Below are 14,843 nucleotides of genomic sequence, written 5' to 3' on the forward strand. Positions count from 1 at the left end.
CCTCCCTTCTTTCTTCCTCCCTTCCCTCCCTCCCTAACTCCTCCTTTCCTTCCCTTTCTCTTCTCTCTCTCCCTCTCTCTCTCTCACTCCTCCCTTCCTCCTTCCCTCCATGCGTGTTTTCTTCCTTCCTTCCTTCTTTCCTTTCCCTTCCTTTCTTTCCATCCATCTCCCCATTGTTCCACTCCACCCTTTTGTCCTTCATCTCTCTACCTTTCTTTGGTCTTATAAAGTCCTTACCACTCTCCTTTATATCCTAGGCTGGCTTGAATCACATGGCAATCCTGCTCCTTCAGACTCTCCAGTCTGTGGGCTACAGTCAGGAGACACAATGCCTGAATAACAAACATTTCTTCCTCACAGGCTGGAGGTTGAAAACCCTAAAAGTGAGGGGTCGATAGACTTTCTGTCTGACGAGGACTGGCATCTTTATGCATAGATTCTGCCCACTGGTTCAGCCCCGACATGGTGGGGTCTTTGCCTTGGAGTCTTAATACCATGCAAACGGTCCCAGTTCCTGCTAGACCAACTCCAGGATTAGAGCAGATGATTCGGACAGTAGGAAACATTCAGACCAGAATGAGTCCATTCTCCCCAAGTAGGTTATGCACATGGTAAGGGCAGCAATTGTTTCACAAATCATTAAAACCCCACTTTCAGCATAATGCCTCACATATTAAGTCTAAGATGGTGATTTAATAAATGAAGAATTTATTCATTTAATTAGGTAACTAAAAATATCTAACCCTGGAGACAGTTCTTAAAAGAGTCAAAGCTAAGGTTTAAGAGAGAAAAAAAGAAGATTATAAAGAAAAGCAAAATCAAAAATGAACAAACAAAAAAATGAAATAGGTTCCTGTACAGGATTTAATTAGTACCAATACATTTGGCTACTTATTGTAAAAGCAATGATTTAAAAAATGACAGGGATAGATGGTCCAGAAGTTCAAGGCACTTGCTACAAAACCTGATGGCCCAGGTTCAATTCCCTAGTACCCACTTCAAGCCAGACATATAGGCACATTCATCTGGAGTTCATGTACAATGGTAGGAGACCCTGGCATGCTCATTCTCTTTCCATCTCATTCTTTTTCTCATTGAACATATATAAACTATATAAAAGAAAATGAAGAGATGCCAAGAGCTTGAACTCTGAGGAAATAAGGATGCAGAAACAGTAAATAAATGAATAAAGACCAGGATGTCTTTCCAAAGGAGAGTGCTTATAAGCATGGGGCCCTGGATTCAATTCTGAACAACACAGTAAAGTTCAAAGAATGAACTGCCTCTAACATTTGCAAACAATAACTCTCTTCTACGCCATAAATTTTCTGATGCAAATTTTGTTTTTTCAAAGCAAGTCACAGGGCTGGAGAGATAGCTTAGTGGTTGAGGTACTTGGCTGTGAAGCTTAAGGACCCAGGTTCTATTCCCCAGTACCTATGTATGCCTGATGCACAAGGTGGTACATACATCTGGACTTTGTTTGCTGGAGTGGCTGTAGGCCCTGGAATCCCCATTTTTTCTATCTTCCTCTTTCTATCTCTCTCAAACAAATAAACAAACAAACAAATATTTTTAAGAGGAAGTCACATCACATTACATATTTAAAGTAAATATGGCCGGGCATGGTGGCACACGCCTTTCATCTCAGCACTCGGGAGGCGGAGATAGGAGGATTGCCATGAGTTCGAGGCTACCCTGAGACTACATAGTGAATTCCAGGTCAGCCTGAGCTATAGTGAAACCCTACATCAAAAAAGCAAAGCAAACAAACAAAAAGTAAATATGTCTCAATAAAGTCATACAATTATTTACTTTCCCTATCATTTCATTAATATGCCGAACACCGTCAAGGTTAAGAATGACATTTCACATGAAGAAAAAAATCAAATATCCTCCATCACTGTGATAGTTGTATATAATATCAATTTAGACATTCTGAAATTCAGTTCTGTTTTCTAATAGCAGTAAGTCTAACTGCACTTTTGTCCTCCCAAAAGTACTTGGATATACACCAGTTCTGCTCAAAAACCTTGTGGGACCCAGTAAAATGGGCCAGTAAAGTTGAATAGTTTTCTCTCAATGAAGAAGATAGTCAAGCTTCTTGGAATTGGCTAGAATAGCATAATATCATTTCAATTTGAAACTTTTTATGAAAAATGCAAATATTTTGTATTAATGGTAAGGAGTGAATGTAAATATTTCAAGTGGATTTTACTTGAGGAAGTCAGATCTGGTTTGATTATGTACATGTTTCAAAAGAAGATATTCTGAAGTGATAGTGAGTTGTTAACTGTTGTATTAACAGCAGGCTAACATTTTGAGATCTTTAAATAAGTGTTTTTATTATTTTCAGATGTAGTGTAGCAAGTGAAAACTTTCCCCTACTTAATGATTACCTGGATCGCTAGTTTAGAGGCTAGTTATGAACTCCAACTCTGTAGGAAACATGAGAATAAGAAGACATTTCTGCATATAAATGATAGAACAGTTCTTTTTCTACATCACTTTGTCTGCGAATTAGAAAATTCCTGAACAGATTATCAAACAAAACTGAGTATCCCTGAAAAGATGGCTCTGAATGAAAGATGTCTCCTTTTGCTTCCTTGTTCCAACATCACTGCTGCATCACATCAACTTCTGCATGTAAATTTATCCTAAGCTGCTCAGAGAGAACCGAATGACTAAAGAACCACGTTTACTACAAGTTTATTTCACAACAGTTTGTTTAAATTTTGCCTCGGTGTCTTATGAGGAAATGCATGGTATGAGAAAAAGTACCTAACATAACTAAAATATCATTTAGTAATGATTTAGGAGAACTCTTTTAAGTCACTCCTAACCAAATGCTTTTTCTCTAGTACCTCTGACTTGATATCGAGGCATAGCATACATTTAAAATTTTCCACACTCTTTGTAGCCATTCTGCAATGCTGCCCGTCAGGACTCACAACAGGTATCCTAGCATTTGGCATGGGTCCCAGTCTGGGGACTGCAGGGGTGGTTTGAATGGAAAGTAACCCCCAAAGGCTCATGCGGCTGGACACTTGGTCTCCAGCTGGTGACCTCTTTGGAAAGGCTGTAGAACTTCCAGGAGGTAAAACCTCACAGGAGGAAGTGGGTGACTGTGGGTGGATCTTGAGGGGCCATAAGACAGGCGCACTTCTTTAATGGGCTTCCTGAGTACACAGGCAAGGTGATCAGCTATCACACCCTGTACACTGGGAATCTATTTACTAAATCTATTTACCAAAGTAAACCGAGCTCCTATGAAGTGGCTTCTTAAACAGCTGTTGGGTCACAGCAGTAAGAAAAATAACCAATTCTGTAGCCAAGAACAGGGGGTTCAGAAGCATTTGCCACAGTGAGGCTACTCCAGGCCTACAAGTGCCTGCTGCAAGAATGCAGCTTAGACCTGTGGGAAGTGAAGAACTTAACTGACTCCCTCACCCACAGATAGAAGCCAATAATATCAGTGTCATGAACAGAGAGAAATACAGTGACCTGGAATAGATAATGCTTTTTATGGTTACCTGGAATCAATGGAACCATTTCAATTTTGACTTATTTTTAATTTTCAACAGGGCGTTATATATTTAATAAACAGGAATGATGTATTATATAGTGACATAGTAACTTAACTTCCTTAGAAATGTCTGAATTTGCCCAGTTTTGATTCTCGAATTTCCTTATAAATTATGTAAGGCTGACACTCCTATGGCAATGTGCGTATTGAAAGAGCTAAGGCACAAGGGAAAAATGACTCAGCCAAAAGCACATGATACTATGAAGTGGGACACTGAATACTCAGCCTCTTTGACCCTTTGTTGAACTTTTATATTTTCTGACAAAATTTGTTAAAGCCAGATAATTAATGGTTTTCCATTACAAGTCTGTTTAATGTTTATTCATAGCAAAACAGCCCAATTAGAAAATCTTAAACTCTCCATTTGCCAACTCAGGGCACATTAGAAATAAAAGGTTATTTTTTTTTTTTCTAGGTTTAAAAAAAGTTCCAAAATGAACAAAAGAGATAAAGTAAATAGTGGAAACTACAAATGTTGAAGGCAAACTTAAATATTGATTTGAAACCAATAGCATTGTGCTTCCCACTTACTTAAGATGGGAAACAGTTGTAATGAGAAATTTGGAGGAAAGAAGCTGTTCGGAATACACATTTTGTGGGTGCATGTATGCTGTACCCAACAATTTCACACATAGTTTCAGTATGATATGAAGCATATTCTAATATAAAATTCAACTTCCATCCATGACACATTGATATCTTGCTATCAGAAGGTGTATATTAAAAGACTGAGACTCTACCGCGTAAAACCAAATAAAATAAATAAATAAAAGATACGTATTCATGCTTGTACCTGGCTTTCAGAAGTCTGTACCCTAGAAAATGGGATACCCTGAGGTTCAGTGCAGATGGGAGGTTCTAGGGTTCTTATTTATTTTTTAATTTTTGCTTCTAGGTGTTGCTCTCAACTTTTGTGCATCCTTTGCGAGTGTTTAATTAGCGATTTGTCCTCTGTTGGGGAAAGTATGAAAAATGGTATGAACTGGCTATGTAAACAGCCTTAAGAGGGCTGGAGAGATGGCTTAGCGGTTAAGCGCTTGCCTGTGAAGCCTAAGGACCCCGGTTCGAGGCTCGGTTCCCCAGGTCCCACGTTAGCCAGATGCACAAGGGGGCGCACACATCTGGAGTTCGTTCGCAGTGGCTATCTGTCTTTCTCTCTATGTCTGTCGCTCTCAAATAAATAAATAAAAAATGAACAAAAAAAAATAGCCTTAAGAAACGTTCAAGTGTTTTCTTTAGGGATAAACCACGAAAATTGTTCAGGAAATATTGCTACCTAAAAGGTTGATTGTAGCGTTTCCTGTCTTTACCATTTCCAACAGCTCCAGTGGGAAGATCGTCGCTGGATAAGCTGCCATAAATCCCAAGATGCCGGGCACAATTTATGGAAACCAGTATGACCTGATACTATGGAACTAATTAATGCAAGGGAAACGCTTGGGAGTGAGTGACAAACAATCTTGTCATGTTTAGGCTCATACTATTTTGGCCTTTCCCAGAATCTAGAAACTAAATGAACACAGTACCTTCTCCTACAGGATACTCCAAGAGTATGACTTTTAAGTACTCATAGGAAAGACGTTATCTGTTAAAGCATTTGAAGCAAAATGCTATCTTAGCTTTCTTTGTTCACATACCTTCCAGTAAATTTTATTACAAAAAAGTTTGCCTCTTATGGAGGTGCAAACACTGACCGGAGTGATGGAGTGTCGTAGAATGTATTCAAGGCCAGCTTAGCTTGAGATACCCGCTGCATGGCACCTCTGAGATCACCTTCTTTCTCCAGAAAAATAAAAAAGGACTCGGAAGTACCAAGGTTCAGCATGCCTGATGAACCTTAAGGCTGATGCCACATTCTGAGGCCTCTTGGTGACTCCACAGAGTGCCCCTGGACTCTCCCTCCCTCCACGTTTCCCTGACGTGTTGGCTCAAACCCAGCAACTTCTCATGTTCTTAATTTTAAAATGCTTATAGCAGGACTTGAACCACTAGACAGATAGATACACTGTTGTATTAATAAAAAAAAAAGTTATAATGGCATGGTTACCACATCCTTTTTCTGTACAAAATTATTTAAATGTCATTCCAATATTATAATTATATCACTATAGCGTATAAGATAAAAATATTCTAAATATAATAGTTTATAAAAAATTGTACTTTACTGACCTACAAATACTTTCCTCGATGAAAACTGAGGACTTGGTAGTGGCTGTCACTATAGCTAGGTCTCTTTTTTTCTTTTGTTTTTTTGTTGTTTTTTCAAGGTAGGGTCTCACTCTGGCCTAGGCTGACCTGGAATTCACTATGTAGTTTCAGGGTGGCCTCGAACTCACAGCGATCCTCCTCCTTCCTCTGCCTCCTGAGTGCTGGGACTAAAGGTGTGTGCCACCATGCCCGGCTTCATTTCATATTTTTAAATCAGTAGTTATACAACTCCCTTCAAATAAAAAGGTAGACAATTGGTTGTTTAGGAAATTCAAGAAACAAGTGATTTCTCTTATTTATTTGTTTATTTGCTTACTTATTTGTTTGAGACTGTCATATGTGGTTCACAAGCATGAGCATTTGCAAGCGCAGCAACTAGGTCAGACTCTCGCAAAGTCTTCGTGTTACGTGTGAGATTGAAGGGAGAGAAAGGGGCCGGGGGAGAGGAGTGGCTCCCCATCATGATAACTCCCAGAACAACACAGATGCCTGTAGCCCACACCCCTGCCACTAAATGACACAGCAGCTCTGGCCAAAGTGACCCCCCTGAACAGTGGAACACGCGACGCTGACTTCACACACAGGAATGCAGCAGCGAATTCGCCTGATGAAGTTTATGGCATTAAACCCTAAACATTACTTTTATTGTGGAGTATGAGGAACTAATTAATACGTTTCCTTATTTTGTCGGAAGTGAAAATCCTGTTCAGAAGACTGATGAAGAGTAAATATGGCATATTTTAAGTTTATTAAGCTTGGTTCACTGATTTCTATATACTTAAGCAAAGATTATAAGGCAGTTAAAGATCTTCATCGTTAACTAGATGGCTACTTCATTTAGCACATTTCTGAGGGTTTAATCAATGTATTAAGTTCCAGAAAGGTTATGTGAATTAATTTCTAGTTTCATATATAGCCCAAAGTGTGGCTAATTACATTGTCTTAAAATCATGTGGCATTTTCTAACACAAGGTCCAACAAACAGACAAATAGAAAGTGGCAACAGGAATGCTCAAAGCTTGGTGATAATAATGAAGGCAGATAAGGTTAAGGATACTGCAAACGGAACACTATCAAAGGATAGTGCCTCAGTCAAAGAAGAGCCATTCAGGTTGAGGGAATGTGCTCGCTCCTAGGCAAGATGCTGAATGGACTGACGGATGCTGGCTGAGGGCCGGACATCCTTTTTGTTTTTAAGGGGCGGTGGAGGACCCGCATTTTTGCTAACATTATCTTAACTCAATATTTTCCCCTTTAAATCATGATATGGATGCTAGTTGAGAACCTGTTTTGTATATAACCTCATTTACTCTAATAATTCACCAAGATGAACTTGCTGTCTCTATTCTGTTGATGAGGAAAATGCTGTAATGAACGGAGTAATAGAATGAGATAAAACCTTATTTGGAGTTCTTGCTCTCTCATTTCAAGCACCTCTTAATCTTTAATTTATAGCTATTTGAGATTGGGTAAATTACCTCAAAACAAACAAATTGAAAGCATGCAATTATATAAAAGGATGAATAACTGGCATAGATAAATAAATCAATTATCTTCCTAATATTACACACACACACACACACACACACACACACACACACACACAGAGAGAGAGAGAGAGAGAGAAAGAGAGGGAGGGAGGGAGAGAGAAGGGAAAGGAAAGCGAGAGAGAGAGATATTAGGTTTTGTTCTTTTCTGATCGGTAGTTGGCAATGTGATAAACTGATATAAATTCCTGGTTGATATACATACATATATATATAATACGTATACATATATGTATACGTATTACATAGTGATATATATATAGTGATACACATACACACACACACACACACACACACCACTATGTAAAAAGCTCCTCAACTTTCTTAGGTTAAGTCCCTTTCAGTGGCTAAGTTATTTTTAATGTAAAAACTAACAAATAATAACAAAACAAAACTTTGGGACACAATAATCATCCAACCAGTGTATTTTATCATGCAGGTTAAGTCCAAACAAACATCTAAACTATGTAAAACTACATAGTACTCAATAGATGGCTCTACTTTTTGTTTATTTTGAATTTTTTGAATGTCTCAAATGCAGCTATGAATTAGCTAGGGTCATCCTGGGGACTTTGACACAAGATTTGTGAACCCAGGAATTTGATACTTGCCCATCTGTCAGGGGAGACACTGTATGGATGTATGACATAGTTTGGTGCCTTGTGCTGAATGCTCAAGACAACTGTTCTGTAACTTTCTATTTTATATTACATATGGAAAGTTGGTTCTTTTTTGTTTTTACTGAAGTTTGACTTTCCTGCAGATATTTTATTTCCACATAAAACGCCTCCATGTCAAAATTTCCAAAGCTACTAACTGTAATATGATTGGAAATTTTATATGCAACAGAAAGGAGAAGGGCCACAGCCATGACCAATAAAACACACCAGTACTCTCTGCTTTGAAAATTTGAGAACTGGAGGGTGTGTGTGTGTGTGTGTAAGTATGTGCACGTATGTACTGAACAGGAATTATAGGAAGCTGTGTGCAGAGTAAAGAGGAGCTCTCAGAGAAATCAGCATAAGCTGAACTTAAGCCCAACAAACAGCTGAACTTGAAAACTACTTTCCTGTCTAAAATGCTGGGTATGCACCAACCTACCCACTTAGCATTTTTCTTCTCCCTTTAAGGCATCTGGCATTCCCTCACAGCAGCTAAAAGGCCCTGGCATCCCCATTCTCTCTCTCTCTCTGCCTCTCTCTCTCTCTCTCTGTCTGTCTGTCTCCCTCCCTCCCTCTTTCTTTCTTTCTTTTCTTTCTTTCTCTCTCTGCCTCTCTCACACAAATAAAATAAGAGAAACAATAAAATGTAGTGCTTTCTGAACAAACATCAAAGGTTGGTATCTTCCTACCAACATAAAATGATTCTGGCTCATTTTCTTTTCCTCCCTCCCTCCCTCTCCCCCCCCCCCCAACTCTCTCTCCACCAGCGTAATGACCCAGCTTCCTGCTTCCATAAAAGAACTAGGAGCGGAAATAAACTTCCTTCCTTCCCTCCTTCCTTCCCTCCTTCCTTCCTTCCTTCCTTCCTTCCTTCCTTCCTTCCTTCCTTCCTTCCTTCCTTCCTTCCTTCCTCCCTCCCTCCCTCCTCCTTCCCTCCCTCCTTTATGTTGTTTCTGGCTTTGTCTTTGGTTACAGCAACAAGAATTAATTAATAAAGAACCCTCAGTTACTTGGCTTTTCAAACTTATTTAAAGGGCAGCCATGATTGTTTTCTGCTTCCAGTGAGCTCTTACCTCCAGATAGAAATCATGGTTGGAATTTTAAATTATGGGCTATAAAACATGCATCTTTTTAATATGGCAACCGAGCTGAAAATTTTAACAGAACAAATTTAAAAACTAATAACTTGACTATAACTATTTTTTTCCTTGAATGAAGTAAACTGAATGGAACCACATCAGTTTTCTCACATGTTTTTTTCCCCCAAAATTCTTATCTACTCTCATTCAGGAGATCACATTCAATTTGTTAACACACAGTATTTTGCTGGATGTGGTTGTTCATACCTTTAGCCGTAGCACTGAACTAAACAGGTTTAGTATGCCAACCCTGTCACACGGGAAGGAATGCTATCCTTGACCTTTACAGACCCACAGTTATGCTATGTTCAATACGTTCATTTTTTTGTTGTTGTTACTAAAAAAAGATTTTTTTTGGAAGAGAAGATAAGTTTCTATGTATATAAGGCAGGTGCAGTCTGAGACTACTAATAATTTTTAAAAGTGACTTGTTTTTTGTTTCATTTTAGTAATGAAGGTTACAAAAAAAACACATTGGCTACATGTATTTCATGTAAGAAGTAATTCTTTAAGAAAATGGAAATAAAATTAAAAAAAAAAACAAAACTAAAAACAGAATTTAGTGTGGCAGTAAGATTGAAAATTCCACCCTCAGAATTAAAATTGTTGTTAGAATTAAAAATACATAGAACAAATATGATACTTTATTACTTTTACAGAAGTTGGTATGTCTGCTGAAGTGCAAAGTTAGGTGATGTACTTATCTGAGGTAATAAGAAAATCAAAATGCAGAATAAAAACTCCATTTTAATTTTCCTTTTTTAATAATACTCTTTTCCAATTTATATAAATGCATAAATTTTATACAGGTTAGAGTCTTGTATCCCTTCACCCTGGTCTCCATTTCTATGAGCGCCCTCCTCAGTAGGATCATTGGTATTCACTGTGGGGTGCTGGGGTGTCCGTCAGTTGGGGGGAAGCCTGTGCCTCACAATATTTGTGGCTGCTCTATGGCTCTTACAATCTTCACATCCCCTCTTCTGCAACAGTCCTTGAGCCTTGATGGGAGTGTTAGCCATTTGCTTTTAGTGTTGAAAACTCCATTTTAAGACAAAAATAAGTTGAAGTCAAGAGAAGAGTTTCCAAAAAATTATAAAAATGGCCAAGAGAAAGGTACCAAAGGAACATGATTCTTTAGAGCACCTAACTCTGATCACTTTTATTTAAATTCCAGAGTAGCTATCTTAACTTCTCTAATGATTGGGGCAATTAAAAAAAAATTATATCCCAATTTCTTCGCTATGCAGAGAAAGATTTAAAGACTAGGAATAAATGTTAAAATTTCTGATACAAAAATTCAAAACATCACCTAATCGGGCACAGAGTTAATATCTAGTATGTTAGGTAGATTTTCTCAAATGCAGGGACATAGCAGGGAAGTCATGTCACATATACATGGGCTGGAACTCAATAATTTTGAAAATAACATTATACAACAATATATAAAATTATATTTAACCAATTTATTTCACGAGAGTTCTACTTTTATTATGAAAATATCTCAATACATTTATTCCCCCCCATATTCCTTCTGGGCATAGTACTGATATTCTGTAAGACATCCTGACCCTTATTTGGAAAGACAGTCCGGTGTGGTGGCACACGACTTTTTTTTTTAATTTTTAATTATTTATTTGAGAGCGACAGACACAGAGAGAAAGACAGATAGAGGGAGAGAGAGAGAATGGGCGCGCCAGGGCTTCCAGCCTCTGCAAACGAACTCCAGACGAGTGTGCCCCCTTGTGCATCTGGATAACGTGGGACCTGGGGAACCAAGCCTTGAATCGGGGTCCTTAGGCTTCGCAGGCAAGTGCTTAACCGCTAAGCCATCTCTCCAGCCCCTGACCCTTATTTGGATCACAGATTATAATTATTAGTGACTAGTATTCAGTAAGCATTAGGCTTTTGAAAATGCAAAGTAAGTCTTATTTCATTTTGAAAACTTAAATGATCAATTTAGACATGGGTGAAAGGAAGGAAAAGGTATGAAATCATTGCCATCTGAAGTTAGCTAGCCATATACGTGGCTATTTGAAAAGAACTTACTAATGCAAGATTTGTCCCTAAATAGTCTTTAAGGTGTGTTAATCCAAAAGAGCTGATTCATATTATAAATTGCAATGCAGAAATGCATACATTTCTGTTTCCATAAATCTTACAGTTAAAGGGAAGAAGCGTGCACACAGATCCTTGCATTGGAAACAGAGGCAAGGGATCCAGTTTAGGCAAGGCCAGCACTCCCTGTCCTGAGATGGAATAGCTTCAAGGTGCCAGGGAGCATGAACGAAGCTGGAGTGTCCAACATTCAAAAGGAGTATGGTTTCCTCTAAGAGCTGAAAAAGGCCATGAATGGCTTAATGATGTATGAAAAAGACAAAGGATGGCCGTCCAAATCCTTCACATGAGTCATATTAGTTTATTCTTTTGGGCGGTGCAAAACTATTGGAAAGTGTGTTTCCTTTGTATCTGCAATATATGAAGCAAACTCCCAATTTGGGAGTTTTATATTCCTATTTTAAGAATCCTGGGAACCAAAGATGAAAAAGTGAATTACAAAGTGCAAACATTGGCTTTCATAAGCAGTGAAAAAAAAAAAAATGCAAGCTCTCGTAAATACCATATAAAGCCTTTTCCACACCATCTTTGTGTTTCCTCTTTAAAATAAAAAAAAAAATTGCTCCATGGGTGACCTCATTTCTTGGTGTGGCAGTGTTATTAAATGGTCCGATTTAGAGCCACGCCCTCCACCCACTCCCAAATTAAAACTCAGTGGTACTTACTACACCCAGCCTTGTAGCTGAAGCCGGGAGGGAGGAGGAATCCTTGCTGGGCCGCTGCAGCGAGTGTCCGCTGATCAGGAGGGAATACGGGAATCATTAATGGCGGCAGCTGACCTTGAACCTGCTGAACGTGAGAGAGCAATCAAAGAGAAGAAGTCCAGGTGCCCTTTGCCTCCCACCCTCCTTGTTCCACGAGAACAGAAATGATGCATTGCGGAGTGCACCATTAACCCAGTCATAATGGCTATCATTTAGAAAACAAATAACATGGAAACAACAGATGTTGCCAAAAACATAGAAGTAAGGAACTGCTGGTGGGGGATATGCATTGGTCCAACCATAATGGAAGTCAGTATGGAGGTTCCTCAGAAAACTCAAAACGGAAATACAGTGTGACTCAGGAACACTACTCTGGCATAGGTCGTGTGAAGCATCCTAAAGCAACGTACCACAGAAACACATGCACATCCATGGTTATTCATGCACTTCTCAGAACAACCAAGTCCAATGACCTGCCAATTTCCCCATCAGTAGAAGAGTGGGGGAAGAACTTGCGAATTACACATACAATGGAGTTTTATTCATCCATAAAGAATGACAGAGTGTCCTCTTGTAGGAAAACTGATGTGAATGGAGATCATCATATTAAAGGAAACAAGACTGATTCAGAAAGCTCAGTAGTCACATCCTTTCTTTTATGGTTGGAGTCTAGTTTTTCTACAGCTCCATAAAACCATTTGCCTATTGAAATTATATAAATGTATAGATTCACATATATGACATGAAAGCAGAAGTGAGACCGCTGGGAGAAAGAAGAAGGGGTGTTTGAATAAATACCCTTTTTTGAGACCTATCACCAGGTACAATAAGTATATTTTTTTAATCATTATTGGTGCTTTATTTTTTTGCTTAGTTATTAATTTTGCTTTATTTTTTCTAATAAGCATATTTTAAAAGATGCAAATTTAAAAATAAATGCTGGCCTATAAACTTCTCAGAAAACTCCATCTGAGTCATTGGGACTACCTGGTGCAGAACAATCAGAGGATCCTAAGTCCTGAAGGTATGCTCAAGTTCAGCATTGAACACAAAGAGCGCATTTCCTACAAGCTATCCCCTCCCTGTGTGAAAAGGACAGCAACTTTATCTTATCTCACTAGCATCATGGTTAAGGAATCATTACCCCATAGAATGAAGTAAAGTCATCCTGAGTAACACATCTCTGAAAAGCCAGTCTGTTATAAAACAGAAACCAAGCTTGTATCATACTATCCATGAGTAACTATGGCTTGAGGACAAATTCTCACATTGACACATAATACTGTCGTTTTAAATGCATGAATAATATAGGGAACAGCTAACACTTTCTCCTTCCTTTACAGAAGACACAGCTGGTGCCAAAAGACAACTGACTTTTCCATGACTGTTGAATTTGGCAGTCCCGGGTCTGGAATCAGTGCTTTTGAATGCTGCTATATTGTTTGTCTGTAGCACTGGAGGCCCTCCTTGATCTCCATGGCCCTGCTTTGGTTAGGCATCTCTGCTATGGATACTCAGAACTGGGATTTTCATCAGATGGAATCACTGTCTCCTTTGGCCTTCACAAGATTTTTCCTGCCTCACTGTGCGACTATGTCACATTACTGACTAGTGGTAACAGTGGTGTGGATTAAAATAGCTGGGATTATTATTTTGTTTTCAGGTAAATATTTAAACAAGATCTCCCTGGTGAATGTGATTACTGGTCTGTGTCTGCACTGGGTACATAGGTTTCATTTTAGGATCATATTAAAAAATCACAGTGATGACACTGCCATTCTCTTTCACTAATTGTTCTATACAATATTCCCATGATTTGGAAAACAATAAATATTAAGTATGTGCAAGAAGTTGACCTCAGCAGTGGGGACCTCACAGTGAATGAAAAAAGCAATACCCCTCATCTATGAGGCTTCAAATGTGGCAGTGACATTATTCTTTGAAACATGAACATGGAGAAAATACACATGAAGAAATAATTACAAATCCATGCAGATACCACAGCACCTCTGAAACAACCTCCAGACCTGTGTGCCCACTCTATGCTCATTCTTAGCCTCTTGTGATCCCAATGGTTCTTGACATTTCTCACTTTGGAAGTCTACCTTTAGTTCTCCAAGCTTTCCTCTTCCACAAAGAACCTCTGAGCGGATAGTTCAACCAAGGTTCTGGTTTGTGAATTGATGGGCGTGGAAAGAGGAAAACAAGGAAGGGAGATAGTGAGGAGGTGTGAGAGGAAAGAAAGTAGGAAGACAGAAAGGGAGAGAGCGAAGAAGGAAAGAAGAAAGGGAGAAAGGAGGGAGGAGGAAGAAAAAGAAGGAAGGAAGGAAGGAAGACAGAGGCAAAGGAGGTAAGAATAGGAGACCTGCTTTTAGCAATGGCTCCAAATTGCAAAGCATGCCTTTTGCCAGCAGTTTTAAGCCTTCCTCTGACCCAGCATGGAAAAATGCAGAACAATTCACAAAAAGGCAATCAATTGTCCTCAGACTAGGTTGGCAGGCTGGTACCATCACTGTTGGTATTTCTGCAGAGCAATGGAAGACAGTGCTCACTGAAATATCAGACAAATAAAGACACAAAAATTTGAGATTGTACATGGTGCCAACACATAGGAATAGGTGGCTCAACAAGAAGCCATCATCTAACAGACTTCAGGAAGAGGGAACAAGGATGAGCAGCATATGGGCAAAGGAACAAATGACTGACCAGTCACACTGTGAAGGGCTCTTTCTGGTTAATAGATAATCTTTTTTTTTTTTTTTCCTTTCTCCCTTCCTCCCTGTCTTTATTTTTAGAGAGAGAATTGGGGCACCAGTGATTCAGTCACTGCACGTGAACTTTAGACGCTTGTGCCACCTAATGGGCAAGTGTGACCTTACACT

At 39.0% G+C, this 14,843-nt stretch overlaps 1 protein-coding gene across 8 annotated transcripts in view; it reads right to left on the reverse strand.

Annotated features, from left to right (window-relative positions):
- Sox5 (SRY-box transcription factor 5) overlaps positions 1-14,843 on the reverse strand; it is an 896,761-nt gene that overhangs the window by 115,046 nt on the left and 766,872 nt on the right. For 6 of the 8 annotated variants that reach the window (XM_045139445.1, XM_045139444.1, XM_045139447.1 and 3 more), the window contains one exon: positions 11,923-12,046. In XM_045139445.1, coding sequence (XP_044995380.1) covers positions 11,923-12,046 — 124 coding nt within the window. The remainder of the gene's footprint in view (positions 1-11,922; positions 12,047-14,843) is intronic. The other 2 variants (XM_004664425.2, XM_012950122.2) reach the window with 1 other exon arrangement.

Source organism: Jaculus jaculus, chromosome 22 (genome assembly GCF_020740685.1).
Source record: "Jaculus jaculus isolate mJacJac1 chromosome 22, mJacJac1.mat.Y.cur, whole genome shotgun sequence".
Classification (NCBI taxonomy): Eukaryota; Metazoa; Chordata; class Mammalia; order Rodentia; family Dipodidae; genus Jaculus; species Jaculus jaculus.